This window comes from Dendropsophus ebraccatus, chromosome 6 (assembly GCF_027789765.1).
Source record: "Dendropsophus ebraccatus isolate aDenEbr1 chromosome 6, aDenEbr1.pat, whole genome shotgun sequence".
Taxonomy (NCBI): domain Eukaryota; kingdom Metazoa; phylum Chordata; class Amphibia; order Anura; family Hylidae; genus Dendropsophus; species Dendropsophus ebraccatus.
The window spans coordinates 22,083,367-22,109,731 of NC_091459.1; the positions used below are offsets into that span (position 1 = coordinate 22,083,367).

General features: G+C 43.8%; 1 protein-coding gene across 5 annotated transcripts in view; it reads left to right on the forward strand.

The window, feature by feature from the left end:
- The window catches only part of MYO6 (myosin VI), a 208,312-nt gene that overhangs the window by 43,742 nt on the left and 138,205 nt on the right, over positions 1 to 26,365 (forward strand). For all 5 annotated transcript variants that reach the window (XM_069974661.1, XM_069974662.1, XM_069974663.1 and 2 more), the window contains exons 2-9: positions 2,531 to 2,675; positions 3,716 to 3,785; positions 5,112 to 5,185; positions 9,307 to 9,436; positions 10,212 to 10,317; positions 15,884 to 15,939; positions 18,158 to 18,255; positions 22,115 to 22,279. In XM_069974661.1, the coding sequence (XP_069830762.1) occupies positions 2,559 to 2,675; positions 3,716 to 3,785; positions 5,112 to 5,185; positions 9,307 to 9,436; positions 10,212 to 10,317; positions 15,884 to 15,939; positions 18,158 to 18,255; positions 22,115 to 22,279 (816 nt within the window). In that variant the 5' untranslated portion in view covers positions 2,531 to 2,558. The remainder of the gene's footprint in view (positions 1 to 2,530; positions 2,676 to 3,715; positions 3,786 to 5,111; positions 5,186 to 9,306; positions 9,437 to 10,211; positions 10,318 to 15,883; positions 15,940 to 18,157; positions 18,256 to 22,114; positions 22,280 to 26,365) is intronic.

A 26,365-nucleotide genomic window follows, 5' to 3' on the forward strand; every position in this document is an offset into this window, starting at 1 on the left:
TTATAGGACCCTAAAGCCTCATTCACATGTTCAGTAATTTTTCGGAACCGCAAAACCTCCCACTATTTTTACTCCATGGTCTGTATAAATTCATCCGTATTGCATCCCTTTCCATAAATTGTGAATAGTCCTAGTTTGCATATATTTGATCTGTCTTATTTACGGACGTCACGGATGTCACATTCGTGACGTCTGTAAAAAACACGTATACCATAGACTTCCATTGGTAATCCGTACCCCAATCACAATCCGCACTAGGCCATGTCCTATCAGTACTGGAAATCCTGGGCTCATTTTCGGTTTCAGTGGATGACTCAGGCTTGCGTATTGCCTGTGTACTCACTTGGCACACAGTATAATGCTGTGGTTATAAATGCCGACTAATAATAATGAGGTGTGGAAACACCTAATCATAAACTGCTGGTGGTGGATGAGGTTTGTTTGTCAACCTCTCCCAAGTCTGTCCGGACTACTGTGCTAACTTGGCTGTGATATTACCTGCCGCTACTCTGTACAATTGGCTTTTATAATGGAGCCCTGTACTAACTAAACCTTTTAAAAACCAGTGGATATCGCTGCCAGCAAAGTCTGTAAGTGTCCTGGCTCCTGATACAGGAACAGTGTTGGTGGTTGGGTGGAGTAAGGTGTGCTGTGTGCTACACATAGGGCATCACTAAGGGTGTTATTACACAGCCCGATGTAAACGAGCGCTGATCTGCTAGATTGGCGCTTGTTTACTGGGCCTATTACACGGCCCGATAATAATTTAACAAGGGCTGCATGGACATCGTTACCGATGTCCTTGCAGCCCTTGTTTAAACTGCATTCATTACCTATCCATGGTTCAGGGCTTCTCCTGCGCTCTGCTTCTCCCCAAGTCCCGCACGCTGCAGCTTCAGAGCAGCCTGTCTGAGCTGACAGGCCGCTCAGCCAATCACTGGCCGTGGCTAGTGATTGGCTGAGCGGCCTGTCATCTCAGACAGGCTGCTCTGAAGCTGCAGCGTGCGGGACTTGGGAAGAAGTGCAGCACAGGAGAAGCCCTGAACCATGGATAGGTAATGTATGCACTTTGCAGATAGTCAGCCGCTGGCCGCACACCGCTATTACACGTAGCAATGCACGGTCTGTGCCCGACAATTATAGGTCCAAACATATATCAACGATCAGCTGATGATTCACACAGTCAGTAAATTCTCGTCATGTTTTTTTCTACAGTGTATTGCTCTGTTTACACTGAGCAAATGCGGCGGAATTCCACCAGTGATTGAGCGGGTGCGCGTCTCTGCTTCTTCCCCTCTCCGCTCAAAGAAATGACATGTCACTCCCATGAGCGAGAGCAGCGGAGGAATTCCGCCGCATTTGCTCAGTGTGAACTGGGCCTATAAAAGATTTATTAAAATCTCATTTGCATAGCTGTGATCTGCTGTGGGAAAGTGACACAGTCACCCCCATTCTGTATGATGACTTCTCTACACAGCTGTAAAGCCTGAATTCTGCATTTTTATACCTTGCTTAATTATAGATTTCTTGGGGCTTGGTCCAGTGAAAAATGCTGTTATCATTGTTCCACCTGGGCGTGGATTCACGACCACTGTGCTTCCTCGCCCAACCCATGTTGTCGCCCTAGGCCTCACCCCTCTGTGACATAATCGGTGTCTAGGCCCTGCCCCCTCGTCAGCCATTAGGCACCACCCCCCTCTAGGTCGGCCAATTCCAGTGGCTGCTGAGGGGGGTGGGGCCTAGACCTCAAGGCCTGCCCATTCCAATGGGGCTTACTGTAAAGTGTGTCAATAAGTACTGTAGAGTGTGTCACTAAGTGCTGTTAAAAACAGCCCTGGCAATATGGCGGCCCCTATAACATCTCAGAAGTATATCTTCCAAGACTAGGGGGTTGTAAGTCAAGATCATCAAAGGACCATGACTGATAAGCTGCCCCATGTCACATGTTTTGCACTAAGACCTAACCTTTTGTCTCAATCCTATTCCTCATAGACCGTAAGCTCTTGGGAGCAGTGCCCTCTTTGATTTGATAATTAGTGTGTGATTCTGTTGTGGTTGGTTTTTGTCTTTACCATATAGCTATGTACCCTCTATATTATAAAAGCAAATGTACCTGTTCCAGTAGTGAATTTTTTGGTCATGGCCAGCATGGAGATCTTGGTGGCGCGATTTGTTTTTCAAAAGCCTGCCCAGTTCCTGCGATCGGCACCGTTCTCTTCATGTGCACGGGCCTCTCTATGCAATGGAGTTGGGCCTGGCACCCCCAGTGTAATGATATCCCCTCCTCTTGGTGATGGGCCAGGCTTGATTCTAGTTCAGGCGTTCCATGAAGGGGATATCATTACACTGGGGGCGCTGGACCATGCCACTGCGTTGGCAATGGCATCCCCGCGTTGGCGCCAACCAGGTAGTGGGGGAAAAATAATTACTGGAACTGGTACATTTGCAGGATCTTTTGGTGCTATTTAAATAAATATTAATATTATCTAATTATAATGAATATATTCTATTTTTATTTTATTTAATTTAGTAAGCTGTGACAGCAGTGGAACAGCACCATGGAGGACGGGAAGCCAGTCTGGGCTCCTCACCCAACAGATGGCTTTCAGCTGGGTAACATTGTGGATATTGGGCCGGACTCTTTAACAATTGAACCAATAAATCAAAAAGGAAAGGTAAGTTTTCACTGGGTTCTAAATGTGAATACACAACGTTAGAGATTACGTTGCTCCAAACAGTTATTTTTCTACTGGAATTCCAATAGTGAAATATTATAAATTTATTTAGTTTCTAATGCCAACTTGAGCTGTGGGAAACAATATTAGCACCCCTGAATATTAAGTACACAAGGCAAAATAGCTCATAAAGTCAAGTGTTTAGTGAATCTGCTTGGATAGATATATATCTTACTGGCCTCACAAAAGATCAAAGCAGGTGGCGAATGGCCGTTTCCTCGCCTCTTGGCTGATCACTGTTCCTTTTACACAGCCGATTATCAGATGAATGAGCGCCCATAGTTGCCCGCCTGTCGGTTCATTTGACCATTTGGGCAGCTGGTAAAGTCATTGTTATCGTCTGAGTGTTTCTCCATCTAAACCCAAGATAACTGTGTTTGAGTGGCCACACGACTGATTCAGCAATCATTTGAGTGGCCCGGCCACATGATTGATCATGTCTTGTGAAGGCACTCTTGCTGATCAGCGCTCTCGTACATGCTCACTTGTCGGGCCATATAAAAGGGCCCTTAAGGTCCTATTACACAAAATGATTATCGTCCGTACTTGAGACGATTACTGGCTGTTGCGGCCGATAAACATTTGGTGTAATAGCGCATGTTAAAAGAACACGATTGGCCGACATGCACAATGTCGACTAATCATGGTCTTTCAACGTGTTAAGACGTCCTGATCATGACAGTAGCGATCTGCTGCTTGTCACTTTGTGTAATAGGAGTGGTGCCAGCAGACCACTGCTGACTTCAATGGGCAGCTCGGACGATTTAAGGATCGTCCGGACAGCCCATTCTGCAGCTACCCGCTTGCTTTCTGTGTGTGTAATAGCACAGGCAGCAAGCTGGGAAGCGAGCTCTGACCTGACAGGTCAGTGCTCACTTTCCCGTCTTTATCGTACTGGGTAATACGACCTTTATACTTTGTGTTTAATGGTGATATCTGCTAATTGTCCTAACAGCGAGCATTTTATTATATTTTATCAGACATTTTTGGCACCTATAAATCAGGTATTCCCCGCTGAAGAAGACACCTCTAAGCATGTGGAGGACAACTGTAAGTATCCATTGTGTTTGTCCCTCTACATACTGTATAGGTTTCCAGCATAGTTCAGTTCTCTGTTGGGGAAGTAGTTACTGTATTTTATGACTTAATGCTGTTTTTGCATATTAGCTGGTTTAACCAGTTCATTACATCATTGTCTTTTGTCTCAAAAAGATTACCCAATAAAGTTTTTTTTTTATACCATCATCCCACAATTCTTGTGGAATTCATACTCCACACAGGGTTATTTAGCGTTAATATGCCATTGCTCTGGTTAAATCACTAATCCTTTCCGGGTAAGTTACCTATTAACAGGGAATTGGTCTTTATAGTTATTACGTACCTTCGTTTGGAAGGTAATTGTTACTTAATTGCAAAGTCCAGTTCCATTATTATATCGTATATGACGTATCCCATTAGGGAGGTTATTTCGCCTTCATATTCATTCAAGTAATGTTTCTGTCTTGCCATAGAGCTGGATCCCTTGTAATTTATGTACCTATTATCAGTGGCGTAGCTACCATAGAGGCAGGGTAGGCAGTTGCTATGGGGCCTGTGCAGGAAGGGGGCCCGGGGAAAAGGTAAGAGCGTGTGTTCTTCTGTTTAACCCCTTATGTACTGCAGTCTGTAAGTGACCCAATGTTTACTTACATGCTGCAACACAAAAAAAGGGTTAACAAGCAGAAGACAGAGATCTCTGATTCACTGCACTGATAACCTCTGACCTCTGTTCTCCAGCTGGCAATCAAGTAGGAAAGGGAAATGTGGAGAGCTCTGTGCAGAGGTCAGGGGTTACCAGTGCACCAGCAGTAAAGCCGATAAATGCGCAGTGCTTTGTGTTGTGCGTAGGGGAGGTGGGGCCTCTTGAAATTTTTAGCTATGGGGCCCTGTGAATCTTAGCTACGCCCCTGCCTATAGTAAAGTTTGGATCAAGGTTTCATCTGCCTGTCAATCATCCCCGCACTTCACGCTGACAGGCGGAGTTATGACTAGTCACGGCAGCTTTCCACCCCGATGACTAGTTGCCACTAGTTATATAAAGATATCCCAGCAGACGCTACCCGTTGCTAGGGGAGCCGCATCCTAGATGTGTAGGGTGCAGCTGGGAGCCGTATCAGCACAATCGTACTGATTTCTTCCCTTTTAGGGTGCCTTCACACCTACCGTATCGCAGTAGAAAATCCGCTGCGGATCCGCAGCAGATTTAACTAAATGAATGAACACAGCATTAAATACGCACTGTCAAATCCGCTGCGGATCTGCAGCGGATTTTCTACTGCGATACGGTAGGTGTGAAGGCACCCTTAAGCTAATAATTCTCTGTCTGTTTTGTTGCAGGTTCTTTGATGTATCTCAATGAAGCCACCCTCCTTCACAACATTAAAGTTCGATACAGTAAAGATAAAATATATGTAAGTCTATTTATGACCAGTTTATTTTCTGTACGTTTGTTAAGAATAGGTGCAAGTAGGTGCAATAGGTGACCGTTGCCTATTCTTAGCCTGTGTTCACACAGTGCAGTTTTACTGGGTTGTTTTTTGCTGCAATTTTTTTTCAGAGTCTCAAGGGAAAAAAAACTGATATTTTACTGCAAAGTGGTATCTGTAACTGAAGCATAAATTAAAGCACTATAGCATATAAGCAGCTGAAGCATAAAACTGTAGCAGTGTTTCTGGGGCAATACCCTTCCTCAGGCCAATGAGGTAGGAGGCAGAAAAAAAGAAGTATGCCACAGAGCCACCCGAATTACTAAGTGGGAAGGTCCTGGGAGACATTTTTCCTGCACAGGTGTGCACCAACAAAAATATTCCAGTTACACTCTAAGGGCCGTTTCACACTGAGTAAACACGGCACAATTAAGTACTGAAAGACTTAAATAGAAGTAAAATGCAAATCTCTATATCTTCCTCAGAGCAGCTGATTCGAAAGGGGGAAAAAAAATCACAGGAGTACCCCTTTAACCAATGTTGACACAAGGGGAGTGGTAGCACACTTATAAGGGGGAGATTTATCAAACATGGTGTAAAGTGAAACTGGCTCAGTTGCCCCTAGCAACCAATCAGAGTTCACTTTTCACTTTACAAAGAGTCTGTGAGGAATGAAAGGTGGAATCTGATTGGTTGCTAGGGGCAACTGAGCCAGTTTTACTATACACAATGTTTAATAAATCTCCCCCTTAGAGGCAGTTCACACTGAGTAAACACGGCGCAATTCCGCCGCGGAGCGCTCTACGGCGGAATCCCGCCGTGCTCAGTGTGCTGCTTTGAGTGAATGGGAGAGCGTGCGCTCCTCCGCTCCCTCTCCTCTCCACTCAAAGAATGAACATGTTTATTCTTAGGGCCACTTCACGCTAAGTAAACACGGCGCAATTCCGCGGCGGAATCCTGTCATGCTCAGTGTGCTGCTTTGAGTGAATGGGAGAGCGTGTGCCTGTCCGCTACTGCCGCTTTCCGCTCAAAGAATGAACATGTTTATTCTTTGAGGAGAAAGGAGAGGGAGCCGAGAAGCGCGCGCTCTCCCATTCACTCAAAGCAGCACACTGAGCACGGCGGGATTCCGCCGTAGAGCGCTCCGCGGCGGAATTGCGCCGTGTTTACTCAGTGTGAACTGGCTCTAAGGGGGAGATTTATCAAACATTGTGTATAGTAAAACTGGCTCAGTTGCCCCTAGCAACCAATCAGATTCCACCTTTCATTCCTCACAGACTCTTTGTAAAGTGAACTCTGGTTGCTAGGGGCAACTGAGCCAGTTTCACTTTACACCATGTTTGATAAATCTCCCCCTTATAAGTGTGCTACCACTCCACTTGTGTCAACATTGGTTAAAGGGGTACTCCTGTGATTCCCCCCCCCCCCTTCGAATCAGCTGCTCTGAGGAAGATATAGAGATTTGCATTTTACTTCTATTAAAGTCTTTCAGTACTTTTCAGCTGCAGTATGTCCTGCAAGAAGTTGTGTACTATTTCTAGTCTGACACAGTGCTCTCTGCTGCCATCTCTGTCCAAGACAGGAACTGTCCAGAGCAGTAAAGGATTTCTGTGGGCATATGCTGCTGCTCTGGACAGTTCCTGACATGGACAGAGATGTCAGCAGAGGAGCACTCTGTCTGGGTATGTGCAAACTTCGGAAAAGAGACGTAAATTCCACTTCTTTCGACGGACTACAGAATCCGGCCTTGCATAGAATGAAGTCTATGACACGTGCTCCGACGCACGCTCCACAGTCCACGGGCAGGTGCGAGCGGCGGTTTCTGCAACGGATTTTACGTCTCTTTTCCGAAGTGTGCACATACCCTCAGACTGGAAAGAATACACCGCTTCCTGCAGGACATACAGCAGCTGATAAGTACTGGAAGACTGGTAATTTTAAAATAGAAGTAAATTACAAATTTATAGAACTTTCTAACACCTGTTGATATGAAAGAAAAAAAATTACCGGAATACCCCTTTAAGTGTTTGATACCTGGCACTCTAATGGAAACCCCCCTATATCTGTTCTGTAGGTAGAGTCAGTACATGATTGATCTTTTACCAGAAATCTCTGGTGCTGTTAACTAACTGTAGAGAACACCATATACAAGGACTACTAACTTATCTATTTTTGTACTGTATTATATAGTCCAGGTGTGGAGAATTTGCTGTGAACACTAAAATAACATTTTTTCAACCTATTGAAATCCAAAGCTGTGTTGGCCTAAAGCAAAGCTGATGACAAATTGGCGACTGCCTCTTAAAGGGGACCGTCTCGTCAGCTTACTAATGTGGCTCTTGACAAACTTCTTTCCCTTCTTCCTTGTTTTTAAGCTGAGTGTAGACAAGTCTCGGTTAGCACCTCCCGATTCGGATGACAGGCTTAATCTTTTATACTACGATCAGGTTACCTAATTGGTCTTAATTAATTCTGACCAAATTACAGAAGTAATCTCACCATCTGCCAAAACAATGACAGCTGCAATACTGAGTGTTTCCTAAGAGAAATAATAGTAATTGACACCCAGTGACCACGTTTTACCTTCTTTTTTTTTTCTTTGCATCTGCTTCACCTACAGGGTCTTGTTTAGTTTGGATATTTTATTCTGTATAATACTACATTCTCAGTGCTCGGTACTCTAGCTTCAGTTTGGGATCACGGTATCGGAAAGTCATCAAGGACAGTAAGGAGCATTGGGGCCCTATTACACACAGCGATAATTGACTGAATCATTGTGTAAAATGCTGCGTTTACACGGAACGATTATCTGTTTAATTTCCGCTATAACGATCGCATTCAAGCGATAATCGGCTTGTGTAAACACAGCGAACGATCAAGCAATCTTTCAACATGTTCTCAAATAGTCGTTGGTCGTTCGCAAAAAAATTGCAGATTGCTTTAAACAGTCTTTCAAAGATTCACGCTATGTAAAAACGCTCGCAATAACGATTTTTATTACGAATTTTCTTACGATTTTTCTAACTATTTATTCGTGTAAACGCTGATCGTTATAAAAACCAAATCGTTGCTTCAAAATCCTTAAACGATCAATTGGGCGAATTATCGCTTCGTGTAAATGCAGTGATAGAGACAACGATCAGCCGATGAAATGATCATAGGCGGATCGTTTCTTTAGGTCCAGACCTAAAATCGTCGGGCGTGCATCGCTTTGTGTAATAGTGATGAATGACTGACGGCTGATGATTATATTAGAAAATAATAAAGTATTTACTTACCTTACCACATTTCCCAGTGTTCTCGGGCCCTCCCCGTTGTCTCCCGCTGCAGCTCTGCCTTCTCTTCCCTGCAGTGACAGGCCGCTCAGCCAATCACTGGCTGAGATCGGACTGCAACGAGTGATTGGCTGCAGTGCAGAGCTTGAACTAGAAGGTAACAAAAGGCAGAGCTGCAGCTGCAGAGACCAGTGAAGGCCCAAGGATACCCGGGAACATGGTAAGGTAAGTAAATATTATTTTATACTAAAGGCAAGGTCTGCACGGACATCGCTAATGATGTCCGTGCAGCCCTTGCTGCTCGATAGTCTGCCTGAGTAATTGCTTGGTAAACTCTAGTTTACACTATGATTGGGCCGTGTAATAGGACCCTTACTGTGCATTCCCTAGTACCTGTTGTAATGCATGCTATGATTAGAATAGACCGGACACCTGGGGGAAACTGTCTCTCAGTAGTACTACAGACACATCAAACATGCCACACTTTTTTAAAGTGTATCTGTCAAACTTTGGACATGTCATAGAGACACTTAAAAAGTTTTGATCTAAGTCTTCAGACCTTGACCATTCCATAGACTGCTCTCTGTGCCTGTGACTTATACTGGTATTCTGTCTCGGTTACCTAGAGCAGAGTTGGGAGAGAATATGCAGACCCCAACTGGTCAAAACTTTTTACTAGTCTCTACGACATAGCAAAAGTTTTCTTTTAAAGTGACAGTGCTCATTTAGAAATGAAATTCATTTTCAAATCAGACTTTTTTTTATAAAATGTTAACGTTTTTCTTGCGCCTGATTTTTATTTTTTTTTCCTTTTCTTTTGTTAATAAACAGACTTATGTGGCCAACATTTTGATTGCAGTAAATCCATATTTTGATGTCCCAAAACTTTATTCATCTGACTTCATTAAAAAGTACCAGGGTAAATCGCTTGGAACTTTGCCACCACATGTATATGCAATAGGTATGTATAATTGCTGCCTCGTTTTGCTTGGTAATATTTGTGTGTTTTATGTTTAATATTTAGTCATTTGTATTTTTAAATTTTAAAGGGGCAGCATGAAATGGACAATGGTTTATTTGTTACAACACATCTGTTTGTTCTTAAAGGTGGAAAATTAAGTACTAACTTAACCCGGTTACTGTGGTGACCGCCGGGTCCGGCCGTGGGATTCCCACCAGAAGGCATTTTCCCCCCCGAGTTGTGATATTACACCGCGTGGGAAAAAGGCCTGTCCCAGCTGATGGACAGGCCGCACAGCAAATCAGGGACTGGAGCAGCGTCCTGTCCCAGTCACTGATTGGCTGAGCAGCCAGTCCATCAGCCGGGTCGTGAAGTGTCCGCTCCAGAGATCCTGGAGCCTGGTGGGGTTCCTGAGGCCAGTCCCTTCGCTCACTAAGGGCACGGGGAAAGGTAAGTTAATTAATTTATTTAATTAATTTTCCCCTGCCCCTGACTGCTGCAGGATTTTTCATAGGCTGACAGTGTCACCTAGGCGGTGCTTCATGGCAGTTAGGCCCCATCCCTCTCTTCGAAGAGGAGGCCCTACTGCCATAAAGCCCCTCCTATCTGACACTGTCCACCATTGAAATTTAAGCATTTTGAAGGAAAACTTTGATTCCACTGTACCATTGAAGAGTCTAGCCTTCTTTTGGAGTGTGCTTAGAGGAAATAACTTCTGTCAGTTGAAGTTGCTGAAGCATTAAAGTGCCGCTTATTAAAAATACTTTTGTTCCAGCTGATAAGGCCTTTCGAGACATGAAGGTTTTGAAAATGAGCCAATCAATCATCGTGTCGGGAGAGTCGGGAGCCGGCAAGACAGAAAATACAAAGTTTGTGCTAAGGTTTGTGTACAGCAATTTAAATGACCACTTCTTAATTGTTCATATTATATAGAGTATGTTTACTTCATATCTTCATCCTAGTTGGTATAGTATTAGTCCCTCAAGTGTTTGCAGACAGAGTGCTGAATAATTTGGTATACCATATAAATAGGCAAACTGGCTTAATTTTTACCTTAAAGGGGTAGTCCACCAAAAAAAAAATTCTTTCAAATCAACTGCTGCCATGAAGTGCCAGAGATTTGTAATTTACTTCTATTAAAAAATCTCAAGCCTTCCACTACTTTTCAGCTGCTGTATGCCCAACAGGAAGTTGTATTATTTCCAGTCTAGAGAGCAGGAGGGGTTGTCTATGGGCATTTGCTGCTGCTCTGGACAGTTCCTGACATGGACAGAGGTGGCAGCAGAGAGCACTGTGTCAGACTGGAAAGAAAACACCACTTCCTGCTGGACACACAGCAGCTGATAAGTACTGGAAGACTTAAGATTTTTTTAATAGAAGTGAATTACAAATCTCTGGCACTTTATGGCACCAATTGATTTGAAAGAATTTTTTTTTGGGTGGACTACCCCTTTAATAGCCAGTAAAGGTAGAAGGGGTAACAGTGTACAGTACAGTATGGCGATGTCCGGTACCCAATATGTTTTTTTAAAGTGCCGGGGGGGAGGTGGCTGAACCTAACTACATGCACCTACCTCCCCGACCCCAGCGCTGGGGTCCATTGTCTGCCCCTTTAGTTCCCACTCCCCAGGACGCTTCCTGGTCTGAGCATAAACCCGAGTTGTGACGTGTCAGCCCTGCTCAGCCAATCAGCGGCCGTATTGGGTTCCCGGCTCAGGGAGTCAGGGAGGTAGATGCATATAGTTAGGTTCAGCTACCTCCTCCCAGACTCTGAAAAAAAAATGTTTGCTGCCGAACTTCCCCCTTTAATCCACTTAAGCAGTGAGTGGTTTTAAGGGGTTGTCAAGTGACATTAAAAGATTTAATTATTGCCCATGTAAATGAGTAAGACATACTACTGTACTGTAATGTGTCAATGTCAGAACTTATGTTGTGCTCCTGGGTATTCCAGTTCCCCATATTTATTTATATTTATAGTCTTAATGCAGACATGCTGACCCACCAGCCAAAAACAATTAATATTAAGTTTTTTTTTTAAGATCTATCTATCTATCTATCTATCTATCTATCTATCTATCTATCTATCGTCCTTCTAAAACTTATATGAGAGCAGCTTTTATAATGGAACCAAACCGGTTCATTAGGAAGCAGTATAACTACGATAATTACACTACATGAAATGTATAACATTAGCTTCTGTTAGGCTGATAAATGAATGTTTGGTTATTTCTAAAGACTTGTTGCCACCTTTTTGGGCCGAATATATACCGGTAATACAGCCGGTAAACCATGTTTCCCTGCAAAATGCTGAAGGACTTAAAGGAGAACTCCGGCGTTTTCTCAAAGCCGGCAGGGGAAGGGGGGAAATTGATTACAAGTGAAAATTTACCTCTTCCCATGCTTGCGGCTGGAGCGGCCCTGAGTGTTTTCCCCCAAGTTGTGATGACGTTATGATTTGGGGGGGAAATGTCCCGGCTGATGGACTGGCCGCTCAGCCAATCGGTGACTGGAGCGGCAACGTAAGTCCCGCAGCCTCTCACCAAGGGCACAGGGAAAGGTAAGTTGTAACTTGTAATCAATTTCCCCCCTCCCCCTGCAAGCTGCCGGCGGGTTAATTTTTTCCCCCCAAACAACAGGAACATAATAAACAATCATTACTCAACTCTCCCCATGCCTTTGCAGCGCTTCGGGATCTCTGCGGGACTCCGGGATCTCCTTCACAGCCAACATCACAACAAGGTTGATAGACTGCCCGCTCAGCCAGTCAATTACTGGGGCAGGAAACCGCTGCAGTCACTGGTTGGCTGAGCAGGCAGTCCATCACTCAGGCATTTGTAAAGTCATCAGAACTCTGGGTGGGGGTGGGAAATGCCTTCCAGCGGGGATCCCGGAGGCTGTGGCATGGCGCTTCGCGAGCACAGGGAGAGGTAACTAATCATTGTTGACAGCTGACAATTTTTTAAAATTTTCCGGACTTTTCCTTTAACTTAATTTTGGGTTGATTATAGGTTCTATTTAATAATTATACCGTTGTAGCTACATCCCTTGCAAAATGTGTTACGCTATTAGCGCAGTACACCTTGCAAGAAGTACGGTAATCTGCACACTCCTTTTGTGTAGTTTCTATTGTACCCTACATGTTTTATGCCTCCCTAGTTTACTTGTCCATTATTTTCTCCTTTATTCCTCTCTTAATGTCTCTTTATACTATCATGGTTTTTGTTCCTTACAATGTCTTGAATAGGATGCAATGGTAATGCCCTTTGTCACCAGCAATCTTCATCTTACTAATTGAACAATAAGCCCAGGCCCTGAGACCAAGTGGCCGTATCTCTGATGTTCAAGTTGGCCATTATCGTTCATTTACAACTATTTCCGTCGATGACACTCAGTCGTCTTCTAAACGGGAACTCTACCCTCAAGCTATAAAAAAAGTGATAAGTCGTTATTCAAAGGCTTCCTTCTATAAACGAAGGGATAATAAATGCCAAATACTTCCTATTAATGTCCCCTCTTATCTGAAAACACATTTAAGCTTGCTCATCTATTCAATGATATTATGAAGGTATGACCTATGGAGGTAGAATGATAGCAGATAGCCCCGGGGAGGTCATCAAATTAAAGCTGAGAGACAAAGAGCGGCGTAATAAATTTATTTCCAAATTGCTACCTTTTTAAAAGGCACACTTTCCATAACTTTTTATGAAGCTACAGTGGCATTTTTTTGTATTCTAAACAAAGCTATTATTACATCTTGACCGTTTGGGTAAAGCCCCTATTACACGGGGCGACTGTGAGAAGCATATGAGCCCTGTCTGCGCTCATTTGCTCTTCGTTCCCCGCTTGCTGCCACCGCTATTACACGCGCCGGTAGCAAGCGGGTAAGTACAGGAGGTGCGGGGGGGGGGGGGGGGGGGGTTTGCACAGGTGATCTCTAGAGCATCCGGCAGCCCCAAGATGATAGCGTCAGTCTGCTGCCACCGCTCCTATTCCACGGAGAGACATCAGCAGATCGCTGCTATCGTTGTTTGTCTTTCAACATGTTGATAGACAAAGGACAGCAACGATCAGCCGTCTTTGTTCATGTCGGCTGATCGTTACTTTCTATTACACGGGACGATTAACAGCCGCGACGGCCGATATCGTGTGAATACAACCGATAATCTTTCCGTGTAATAGGGCCTTAAGACAAGAACTTGTGAAGGAGAGCCTTTAGGGTGCCTTCACACCTACCGGATCCACAGCGGATTTCACTTCTGCGGATTCGAAGCGAGAACCGCTGCGGATCCGTTATCAATTCACCCCTATGATAGCACATATTCGCAGCGGGATTAACATCCCGCTGTGAATATGTGCTTTTACTCCCTGGTGCCTGCAGCCCCGCCGTCGCATCCCCCATCCCCGGCGGCGGCACATCCCCCCCATCCCAGCCACATGCCCCCATCAGCCCATCTCCGGCCCGCCGCGAGCATACATTACCTGCTCGGCGGCACGGCTGCAGTGAGGCTCCCGGCTCCGGTCCCGCTCAGCTGATCTGATGCGGGCGGCGGCGGCCTGGGGGTGGGCTTATGGGGGGGATGTGGCCGGGATGGGGGGGATGCGACGGCGGGGCTGCGGGCACCAGGGAGTTAAAGCACATATTCTCAGCGGGATGTCAATCCCGCTGCGAATATGTGCTATCATAGGGGTGAATTGATACTGGATCCGCAGCGGTTCTCGCTTTGAATCCGCAGAAGTGAGATCCGCTGTGGATCCGGTAGGTGTAAAGGCACCCTTAGGCTAGATCTGTTGGGTCCTCCAGTTATAATTTTCGATTTTGATAGCCTGTAAAGGTTCCCATACTGTACATCTTAGGGCTGCGTTACACGGGACGATTATCGTTCAAAAAATCGTTACATTGTTCGGATTTAAACTATAATCGTTTCAACGATTAAACGATCAACGAGAATTTGTTGATTGTTTGATAGAATCTGGCCTATTTTTATTGTTGAACGCTCGCAAATCATTCGAACATCGTTCAGTGTAGTAACATGTCTATCAGTCAGGAGAGGACGAGTGCAAGAACGAGTAATAGGGTGAATGATTTAAGATCGTTTGTCATAGCGGTTGTTTGAAATCGCCAAGACTTTAGGTGTATGGAGCTCTCTAGAATGATCACTGTCCCCATTGAGAATACAGGAATGCTCGGCCGTGCTGACCATTCCTGTGTATGGGGAGGACAGGTGGTGGCCATCAGTTATTAAAGGTGGATGGCTGCCTTAAGATAGAGATTGGCTTGATGGTTACAGCAGGTGGAGAACCATGGGTTCGAGGAGGAGAGGTGTCTCTGCTAAAGCGATGGCCTCCAAAGCAGCTTTTAATATTGTTCTGATGTCCGATATTTCTGTCCTGCCTAGATTGATTATTACATTTAGAGAATCTAACATCTGACATTCTAGAGAATCAAGATGAATTTTCTACAAGGAGCTTTCTGGCATCACAATTTTTATAACTTTTCCTTTTTATATAATACAAATCCAGACCATGTAAAAGTGTCACTGTCGTGTGTTTTGCAGAATTCAGGCGATTTTAAGAAACTTTGTAGTTGGGTTTATTAGGCAAATATGCCATTATCTGCATTCAAAAAGACTTTCCCCAGCCCCCCCCCCCTCTCTCATTCACTGCTCATTATCAGGAAATCTCGACTCCTTTACATCTGTCAAGCCCTGTGTATCCTATGGAGAGGGGAAGGGGGAGGAGGGAGATTAGTCACCAGCGGAGAGCAGAGAACAAAGGATTACACAGCAGGAGCTGTGAGAAACCTAGTATTCATAAGTCAGAGAGGTCAGTGCTGACTTCAGAGGAGATAGCCCAGTGATGTAGCTGTAAATTAAATCTTTGTTGTCCTGTTTTGGTGCCTCATCTCCCTCCACCCCTCCCCTCTCCATAGATAACCATAAAGACAGGTGAGAGAGCTTCAAACTGCTTTTTCATGATAAAAATGCATTTTTCGGCCAATAAATTAAATAAAGTTTCTTAAAATCGCCTGTACTATTGATTCCTGGAAAAAAAAAAAATTAAACGACAGTGACACTTTAAAAAAGAAGTCTGGGCAGAAAGACCTAGTGTTCCAGGCCTGCTCAGCCAGTCCGTGGCTGTAGTGGTTTTCCTGAAACGCCGCGTCCCACATCCTTTCTCTAACCAGGAAGGGGACCCTGAGGGACCGAAGCAGCGCTATAGGCCACCAGTCTCTGTCACTAGTTTATGCTACCCTTAGATAGGTCAGGTCTACTGACAGAATCTTTTTAAAGAAATTGTCAGCCCACATAAAATTAAAGAAAGTTGAGATTTTTTTCTCTTAGAAGTTGGCAGTTATAAAAAAAAAATAAAAATATATATATATATATATATAATATGTGTGTGTGTGTGTGTATATATGTTAATTTTGTCACATGTTACCATTTACAGGTATCTGACGGAATCCTATGGTTCTGGGCAAGATATTGATGAGAGGATTGTGGAAGGTATGTCACATGTTCTTTCATTCTTGGCAATAATCTTAAAGGTTTTGTGGTATTATTCCTTTCTTTCGGACACTACTGGAACTGTCATACACTTGTATTGATTTTAGTTGTTTCTTTTTGTGAGGGATTTTCATAGATTATAAGCTCTTGTGAACAGCTTGAAGGTTTAAGGGGTTATTCAGGCTTTGGAAAACATGTCCGCTTTCTTCCATAAAGTGCATAACTCTTGTCTCCAGATTGGGTGCGGTTTTCAGTGCTGTTCCCATGAAGTGCATGGAGCTTAATTGCAATACCACCTTGGGACAGGGGTGGTGCTGTTTTTTGTGAGAGTGTGGCTTTGCTTTTTCTAATTCTGTATAATGCATTTAAAGGGAATCTGTCAGCACCCAGACCGTACCCAAGGTGATAGTGTAGTGCGGGTGGCTGGCCCCTTGTGAGCATGTGATACCTTGTGATACCTGTAGTAAGTACGTCAGTGCAGTAGACTCTATACAATCTTGGATCTCCCACTGTAATCAAGAGTCAAAGAGGAGTAGTGGCTTGTGCCGCACATTGGCACGCCTCACCACTACTTCCCCCTCCCTCTCTTTGATGCATATTTACTGCTTATAGATTGTACAGAATGTACTGCATTTACTACAGGTACCATGATCGCAAGGGGCCAGTCACCTACACTACACTGTTAGCACCTTGGCTCTGGTCCGGGTGCTGACAGATTCCCTTTAAACTGGTTATCCAGAGTTGGAAAAAACGTGACCACTTTCTTGCAGAGACAGCACCACTCCTGTCTCCAGTTTGGGTGGGGTTTTGTAGTTGTGTTCCATTGAAGTGAATGGAACTTGATTAGAAATCACACCTGACCTGGAGGCAGTAAGTTATCTACCATAGAGGCAGGTTAGGCAGTTGCTATAGGGCCCGTGCAGGATGGGGGCCCGGGGGAAAAGGTAAGAGCTTGTGTCCTTCTGCTTAACCCCTTATGTACTGCACTGTGTAAGTGACCCAATGTTTACTTACATGCTGCAACACAAAAAAAAGAGTTAACAAGCAGAAGACAGAGATCTCTGCTTCACTGCACTGATAACCTCTGACCTCTGTTCTCCAGCTGGCAATCAAGTAGGAAAGGAAAATGTGCAAAGGTCAAGGGTTATCAGTGCACCAGCAGTAAAGCAGGTATTTATGTGCAGTGCTTTGTGTTGTGCGTAGGGGAGGGGGGGACCTCTTAAAATCTTAAAATCCTAGCTACGCCCCTGCCTGGAGGCAAGAGAATATTAGAGATGAGCAAACCTCAAGCATGTTCGAGTCTATCCAAACCCGATCGTTCGGCATTTGATTAGCGGTGGCTGCTGAAGTTTGATAAAGCTCTTAGGTTGTCTGGAAAACATGGATACAGCCAATGACTATATCCATATTTTGCACATAGCCTTAGGGATTTATCCAACTTCAGCAGCCACTGCTAATTAAATGCCGAATGATCGGGTTCGGATGGACTCGAGCATGCTCCAGGTTCACTCATCTCTAATATATATATATATATATATATATATATTTTTTTTTTTTTATATTTTGAAACCCTATGGCCCGTTACATACATAAAATAAAAAACCCATTCCCAGCTGCCCTCCCTATAAGCGTTTTAATATTACCCACTGTTTGAGAAATGAGCACGTTCATCACAAACCTCTTTTACAACTTACTTTTTATTATAATAAGACCTTGTTGTATTGTCTTGCCCGTGGTGTTGCTTGCTAAGTTAGCTCAACACGGAAGAATCAAAGGAACTGACTTGTAGATGCAAGGTTCAAAATGAATCTTTTTTTATTGTAAGATATGCTGAGTCCCACGCTGCACAATGACTCACCCCACTCATCTCTATGTTCCTGCTCCTTCAAAGGTTTACACTGAGGACTCTGTAAAATACAGCTCTCCATATGTCTCTGCAAATTGACTTTTGTTCTTTACCTAACATTCCCCCAGAAGGAAACTGAAATATTGCTCTGAAAATAACTAGTTTGAGCTTGTCACATTTCAATTTACATTATTACAGGAATGTAAATTCTACCGTAGTTCTGCAAATGTATGGTCTTCTAATCTTGGGGTCTTTTGGGGGCTTTGGTTGAAAGTATGTGACATTCTAAATGCATAATATACAGAAAGTATGCTTTTATTCACGTAATTCTTGTTGCCAAGTAATACGTTATTTTTTTTTTCATCCAAACAGCTAATCCCTTATTAGAAGCCTTTGGAAATGCAAAAACTGTCCGCAACAACAACAGTAGTCGCTTTGGAAAATTTGTAGAAATTCACTTTAATGAAAAGGTAGGAGTCTTTATTCTGCAATAAGATTCAGAACTTGGTTAAAGCGACTCCCCCAAACTGCTTTTACCTTCTGATAGCTGCTTTTAATCCAAAATCTGTCCTGTGGTCCGTTCGGCAGGTGATGCATTTATTGTCCTAAAAAACAACTTTTTAAACTTGCAGCCCTGTGTCAAATTGGCATGGCCTAGAGTGTCTATGCCCTAGACCTGCACCGCCCCTCTGTCCCTCCTCCCCATCCTCTTCATCATTAGCCCTGGGCAGTATTTTTCCTATTCATCACTTGTGTGAACCCTGCACGGGGGCCTTAACGATCCAACACGTGTGCAGTGTTCACACAGGTGATGAATAGGAAAAATCCTGCCTGGGGGCATTCCTAATGATGAAAAAATCTAAAATGATAGCGACAGTCTGTTGGCTATAGCTCTGTGCAATAGGAGCAGTGGCAGTAGAACGCTGCTATCTCTTATGGGCTCCCTGGATGACCCCCCCACAGCTCACCTTTGCCCCGCGCACTCTTATCCTCTCCTGTCTGTGTGTAATAGCCCCAGCAGCTAGTGGAGAATAAGGAGCAAGGAGGCCGGCGCTCGCTTGCTCTTTAACATTGGCCCGTGTAATAGGGGCTTAAACTAGCGGATCAGATAGTTATGCACAATGCGCTAGTAAAGCACCCGCGTTGGAGTTGCTCTTAATTTGTCATGTGATAAAAAATAAAAGTTATCAATACTTAAAATGTGTAAAAATAAAAAACAAGCCCATATACTGCTATATAGACAGAAAAATATAAAGGTTGCGGCTTTTCAAAGGTAAAGGTAGAAAAAAAAATGGTAGAGAGTAAAACGGAGTTACAATCCTTGCTGTTATGTAATATAAAAAATGACTGGTTGGCAGCTGATCTATTTGGGTGGCAATGCTTAATGCAACTTTCCTCAGGGCAGAAGTTTCCCAAGATTGATGATGTGTCATTGTCTGCTTGCCGAACTTTGATTGGAATTTCATCAGCCAAAATAATAGGAGAAAAATGATAATGTAGTTATAATCCTTCTGTGGCCGTAATAAATTGCTTTTCTAAGAAATAGATTACCAAAAAGTGAGATGTTTTTACAACCCCCTGTCTTTTTAATAGAAATTGTATTTGGTGTGTAGCACCACATAATTTTTTTTATATGTTTTATGAGCACTTGTATAAGCCAGCAGGAAGGCTTTTATTATGGGTGGGTTTGTTATTCAGCTTAAATGAGATTTTTTTTCTAGTATTTTAGTTATACGAATTAAATATAGCAGGGGTGGAACTAGACAAGGCCAGGTCCATGGCAGACTCTGGAATAGGACAATATCAGCACAGGTCCATGTGAAAGTTAAAGGGGTTATCCAAACTTAAAGGTATATGTGGTGGAGGTTTGCGGTACTCACCTGTCCTGATGCCCTGTTGCTGATGCACCTGATCCTCTCTGCTACTTCCTGGTTGCTGATGACTGCGTCCCTGCAGGAAATGCCGCAGTCTTCAGAGGCTGCAGTGGTGTCTCTTCTTAACTTCTGATTGTGGTGCATCATCAGCAACCATGAAGTAGTCAAGAGTAGCAGGGACCTGGAGCACCAGGGCATTGGCTGTGGGGGACTAGGCCAGGACCAGACACCTAAATTATCTTGTCCCAGGCCTCTGTAAGACCCTAGACCTCTTGTTTATTAGACCCTTAGGGCCGGTTCACACTGAGCAAACACGGCGCAATTCCAGTCCGCTCCCTCTGCTCTCCGCTTAAAGAATGAACATGTTCATTGTTTGAGCGGAGAGCGGCGGCAGCGGACAGGCGCGCGCTCTCCCATTCACTCAAAGCAGCACACTGAGCACGGTGGGATTGCGCCGTGTTTGCTCAGTGTGAACCGGCCCTTAGACAGGAAACTTCAGTCTGTTGTGACTTTCCTGTTTCTTGAGTTCCATCCATCAGTCAATGGAAGCTAACTTTCATGTTAGGAACTGGAGGGCTGTCCAGTCCTGGTCCGTGCTCTGTTCAAGCTTTGCGGCACAGTGTTATTGATACAGAGCAGGTAGTGCCCCCCCCCCACTGTGTACAGTATATTCCGATCTCTATACCCCCGACAATCTCCGTATCGGTCCCCACTGGCTCTGTTACAAATAGCGCAGTGGGTACGGCATGTGATCTGCGGCTCTATTAATTCCTATGGAGCAGACGGAAAGAGCTGAGTGCTGCACTCTCCTGGCATAGTCGTTTCTTTGTGTCGCTCCATAGAAATCTCTATTCATAACAGAGCCAATGGGGCCTGATACTGAGATTGGCAGGGGTTACAGAGGTCGGATTCTCCGCGATCTCCTCATTTTCTCCTATCCTGTGGATAGGGGAAAAGTGAAATTTCCCAGGAATTCCCCTTTAAGTGTTTGCTATATAATTGAGAAAGATCTGCTTAAAAAAACTTTTGATGAATGTCTGATCACCCTGGGTCCTGGGACCTGATGGGTCCTATTCAGTCCAAGTGCCTAGGGCCACTCAATCTGTAAATCCATCTCTGAGTGTATACACCCCATGGGGGAGATTTATCAAACATGGTGTAAAGTGAAACTGGCTCAGTTGCCCCTAGCAACCAATCAGATTCCACTTTTTTATTCCTCACAGACTCTTTTTAAAATGAAAGGTGGAATCTGATTGGTTGCTAGGGGCAACTGAGCCAGTTTCACTTTACACCATGTTTGATAAATCTCCCCCCATATGTCCCCAGGATCCCAGACATAATTTTGCAACAAGCTTTGGTTAACTTTGGGTATTGTCTCGGCAGTACACCATTCTTCATGCACAGAATTTCCTATGTTACAGTGATTTTGCTTTGTAATCCTTGGCACCGTTACAGTCTTGGCTGGCGGCCAGGAAAGACGCATGGCTTATTCTTGTATTATCACCACCGTGATAAATGAAGGTTTCACAAACAGCTGATAGAAATACAAAGGAAGATGAAATGTAACTGTTTTCCACCGTTTCGGTGATCTTTCTCCCGTGTTTGCCTCTACAGTTTGAGGTGGCAACCTTTAATATTGTCAAAACTGATCTTGCGACCTACCCTTTCCAAATAAATAGAAAACTAACAATATGTGCGTTCCCAAGTGTCCCGTGTATAGGTTTGTAATCACTGAAAAGGTTATCCCACTGCTGAGTGCGCTCTTAAGGAGAAGCCAACTTTGATAATGAGAGTAACCTTTGAGAGGAAAGTGACACCAAGCTGCAGTTTTCTCGAGGATCAGTGAGATCTGTGCAGGAAGGCCAAGCTTTTTACGCTTGCTGGCTTTATTTTACAGCTTCAATTGTTTGGAGAAGATATAGAGATGTAAAAGAAAAATCTATTGTTTAGGTGTTACGTGATATCTAGTGGATGCAGTGCCGGACTGGCCCAGCGGAGGACCGGAGAATCCTCTGGTAGGCCTCCAGCTCAGAACCTGCAGTAACACTAACTGATATCTCATTTCTTGCTGGTTCTTTATTGGTGGGCCCCCAGGTACCCCAGTGTACAATAATGTTCCTTCCATGGTGATGGATACCTGTTGTATCTCTATGTTACGGGTAGGGAACCTTGGCTCTCCAGCTGTGGCAAAACTACAACTCCCATCATGCCTGGACAGCCAAAGCTTTAGCTTTGGCTGTCCAGGCATGGCGGGAGTTGTAGTTTTGCCACAGCTGGAGAGCCAAGGTTCCCTACCCCTGCTCTATGTTCTATGCAGTTACATCAGAGGTGGAAAAACTTGTTTTTATTTTCTTGTGAGTTTTTTTTTTTTTTTCCTTTTTGTATAATTTTATGATTTATTTATTTTATTTACTACATTTTTATTCTCTCAATATATATATTTTTCTCTACTTAGCATTCAGTGGTAGGGGGATTCGTGTCTCACTATCTCCTGGAGAAGTCTCGTATCTGTGTACAAGGACAAGATGAGAGGAATTACCATATTTTCTACAGGTTGTGTGCTGGCGCACCGGAGGAGATTCGGCAGAAGCTTTTTTTGTGTTCTCCTGATAACTTTAGGGTATGTATAACGTCTTAATTGTGACATTTCCAGCTTTCAGTAACATATAGGTGGAAATATTGTTTGCAGGGGCCCCAAAGCAAATATTTGGAGTCCAGCTTCTCGCCTTGGTCAATCTTCACTGGTGGCTAGTAGGAGTCTCCTACTGTCCCTCCATATTTCCTCCTGTTGTCCCCTCTCTTCTTCCCTGGTGATGTTTGTCTTCTGGTCCCTCCCTGTCTCCTCCATGACCACTTCCCCATCTGCCCACCTCACCATCTACCTGCTCTGTTAGATAAACCCTGTCCCATCTTCAAGCACCATCCACTGTCTGTGCGCTGCCTGTTTCAGGATGATCACTCCCCATCACTTCTTCAAATCAACTGGTACCAGAAAGCTATATGTATTTTTATAAATTACTTCAATTTAAAAATTTCCAGTCTTTTTCAGTACTTATCAGCTGCTGTTTGTCCTGCAGGAAGTGGTGTATTCTTTCCAGCCTGACATGGTGCTTTCTGCTGCCACCTCTGTCCATGTCAGGAACTCTCCAGAACAGCAGCAAATCCCTACAGAAGACCACTCTTGCTCTGGACAGCTCCTGTCATGGACAGAGGTGGCAGTAGAGAGCACTGTGTTAGACTGGAAAAAATACACCAATTCCTGCAGGACATACAGCAGCTGATAAATACTGGAAGACTGGAAATTTTTAAATAGAAGTATTTTACAAATCTGTAAAACTTTCTGGCACAAGTTCATTTGGTGGGTGGGGGATGGATATATATATATATATATATATATATATATATATATATATATATATATATATATATATAATTATAAAATATCTGCTCAGCTTTCCCTGTCCAGGCATGTTGAGAGTTCTAGTTTTGCACAGCTGGAAGGCCGAACGTTCCCCATTCCTGTTTTAGTGGCTCAATAAGAAAAGTTTAGTAACAAGTTTGAAACAACTCAAGAAGGGAGTCCGCATTAGCTTTTTATTAGCTCTGGCCATCTGCCTCCTGGCGTCTGTCGAGCCCCGCAGTATTGATTAGGTGATCCTATCGTCTTCAGCTTTTTATTGCTCTTCAGTAGTTTCTAAAGCCGCCTTTACACCTAGTAAATTTTCATATCACTAACTAATGTCCGTGCATCATTTTAGTCAGTACATTGCGCAGGCGGCCATTTTCATGCACAGGTAACATTTACATTTACTACCATGGAAACCATGTGGGAGAAAATAGAGTCCCCGGAGGACTCCTTAAACCAGGAAACAGCTGCAAGGCTGCCAGGAGCCGCCCTTATTAAACATGTAAGAACTCTGATATTGCCCCTTGATGGTAATTGAGAGTTTGTTGCTGAGGTAAGAAAACGAAATAAAAACTTATCCACTTCTCTGTGTCCTGAAGAAAGAAGATATAAGACTGACGCAATCCCGAAAGCCAGTCCAGCAAGTATATGTGATTCTCACGACTACTGCTGTCTACATAGGATGTTCCTTTAGTCAGTGCTACGTAGTTAATTTTATTTCTACACCCTGGTCACTACTATTTTCTTCTTTGATGTTTTATATTACCCTAGACTGTTGTAGAAGAGCTCTCGTTTTCTGGCACATCTGTTTTCGGTGTGTAGACAAGCAGTAGTTGGTAGAATTGGATATACTTGGGCACTGTTCAGTAAGGCTGGGTTCACACTACGTTTTTGCAAAACAGATCAAAACACATCCGTTTTTTTTTTAATGTATACAAATAAGTAGCTGACCTGTTAAAAAAAGACGGATTTGTTTTGATCCTTTTTTTCATAATGGAAGTCAATGGAAAAACTCATCAATGCATCTGTTTTTCGCTTAGTTTTTCATGAATTCTTTTGCAAAAACAGATGAAGAAAAAAAAACACCTCATTACAAAAATGTAGTGTGAACCCAGCATAAGTGAGGCTGGGTGCACACTGCGTTTTTGCAATCTTCTTCTTTTTTTTTTTTTTCCATCCATTTTTTTTTTGCAACTTGACTTCCATTATAAAAAAAACAAAAACGGATCAAAACGGTTCAGTTTTTTTTAACGGACACAAAATTAGTGTCAACACTACTTTTTGTGTCTGTAAAAAAAAAACGCATCAGTTTTGACCTTTTTTTCATAATGGAAGTCAATGGAAAAACTGATCAAAACGGTTGCACACAAATACATCCGTTTTTTGCAAAAAAACGGATGAAAAAAAAATGATTTCAAAAAGGCTACTTTCTGTCTGTAATTGCGGATCAGAAAATACGGACAGAAAATAGGATCAATGTAATTCAATGGCCCCATTCATACAACCCTAGTTGTGTATAGAGCCGTGAAACGTGCCTCAAAAAAAAAGAAAAAAAAAAGGATAGGCCCTAGTGCGTACTGAAATTCCTCCACGGACACACCAATTCAACCCTTTTTGGATGCGATCTGCCAAAATACAGATCCACAATCTGCAAATAGTGACTAGATTATTACGAAGTACAGTTTTATGCGGATATGTAAAATAATACGGATGCAATACAGATTTGGCTGTTAAGCAATGGCCGTGGTTGTAGAGTGCAACAACGGCTAATGTTAAACAGCACTGCTTAATTGCATAGCAGTGTATGGAACAACAGCTGTAAATGTACACAGCCTGTATACACTACGGCCATTTTTCTCTGCGGCTGCACAAAGTAATTGACAGGTCTATTATGTACGGCTGTTGTTCGGTGAACAGCGGGCGTACAAGATAGTTTGTGCTCATAGTGTACAGTAAGGCTCCTGGCCGTATGTTACACTGTGGTCTATGACAAATTGGAGTATAGGCTCAACCGAATGTGCCCATATTCCAATTAAAATCAAGTGATGTTTATCTGGCCAATACTGCAGTAGCCGATTATGTCATCGGCTGATTATTTAGGTTTAAACCTAAAATCATTGGGCACCGACAGCGCATCGCTGCGTAGAATAGCGATGCACGGCGGGCGACCAATGATTTCACGAGCACCATGCTTACCTAAGCATGTTGCAGGTCTTCTCCCGCGCTCCTTCTTCCTCCCGGTCCCACAGGCAGCAGCAGCAGCTTCGGTGTGGCCTGTCTTAGCTGACAGACCGCTTAGACAATAACTGTCCTGGACCGCCGCGGCCAGTGATTGGCTGAGCGGTCTGTCAGCTCAGACAGGCCGCACTAAAGCTGCTGCTGCGCGCGAAACCGGGAGGAAGAAGGAGCGCAAGACCTGCAACATGCTTAGGTAATGTATGGTGTTTAAACAAAGCTGCAAGGACATCGGTAATGATGTCCCTGCAGCCCTCGGTAAACAATTATCGGGCCGTGTAATAGGCCCAGTAAACGAGCGCCGATCTAGCAGATGGGTGCTCGTTTACAATATTGATCGGGCCCCCATCGGCCTGTGGAATAGGACCTTTACACTGTCCTCCTGTTGATGGAATTGACCATCGCTGATTAGTCATCTAAAGAGCAATCAGGTTGGATCAGCGAGGCGTAAAACGCCGCGAGATGTGTGCTCCGAGAACATTCCTACTAGAAAAAAAAAAGACTACTTCTTAAATGATTCAAATTGAAATGAAACCTCTTTGACGTTGTGTCTCGGTGGGCCGGAGAGTGAAAACAGAAATGTCAGCTCTATTGAAACTGCAATTACTTTTCAAGACAAATTGGAGCCCGGCTTCTGAATGAGATGTTTTACTCGCCGGCGCTTTAGATGTCTCTGGCGATATATAATAATCTATTCTCCTCGTGTGCCGTTATAGCCCAAAATTAAGAGTTTGCTGGGTGTATCTCCAGGAATAACGTGATGATTCCCGCCTTCTGTTTTCTCCCTCTTCTTTAATACCCGGGTTCCCGCAGAACGATGCCGGCTGAGATACGCTTCTTATCGGAGATTCTTCACAGGGTTTTAGAGATTAGATCTGTTTCTGACAGCAGTATCCGGCAGCTGCTCAACGATTAGCTGAACCTTTAAACCAATTTTCCTTCCTTGGTCCCTGTGAAATCCCACCAGCGTATTTTCACGGGACTGACAGACCTGTATGAGTAGCAGCTTTAATGGGGCTGATTTCAATGTAAGCCGTATCCATCTTGTACATAAAAAAGTTACGA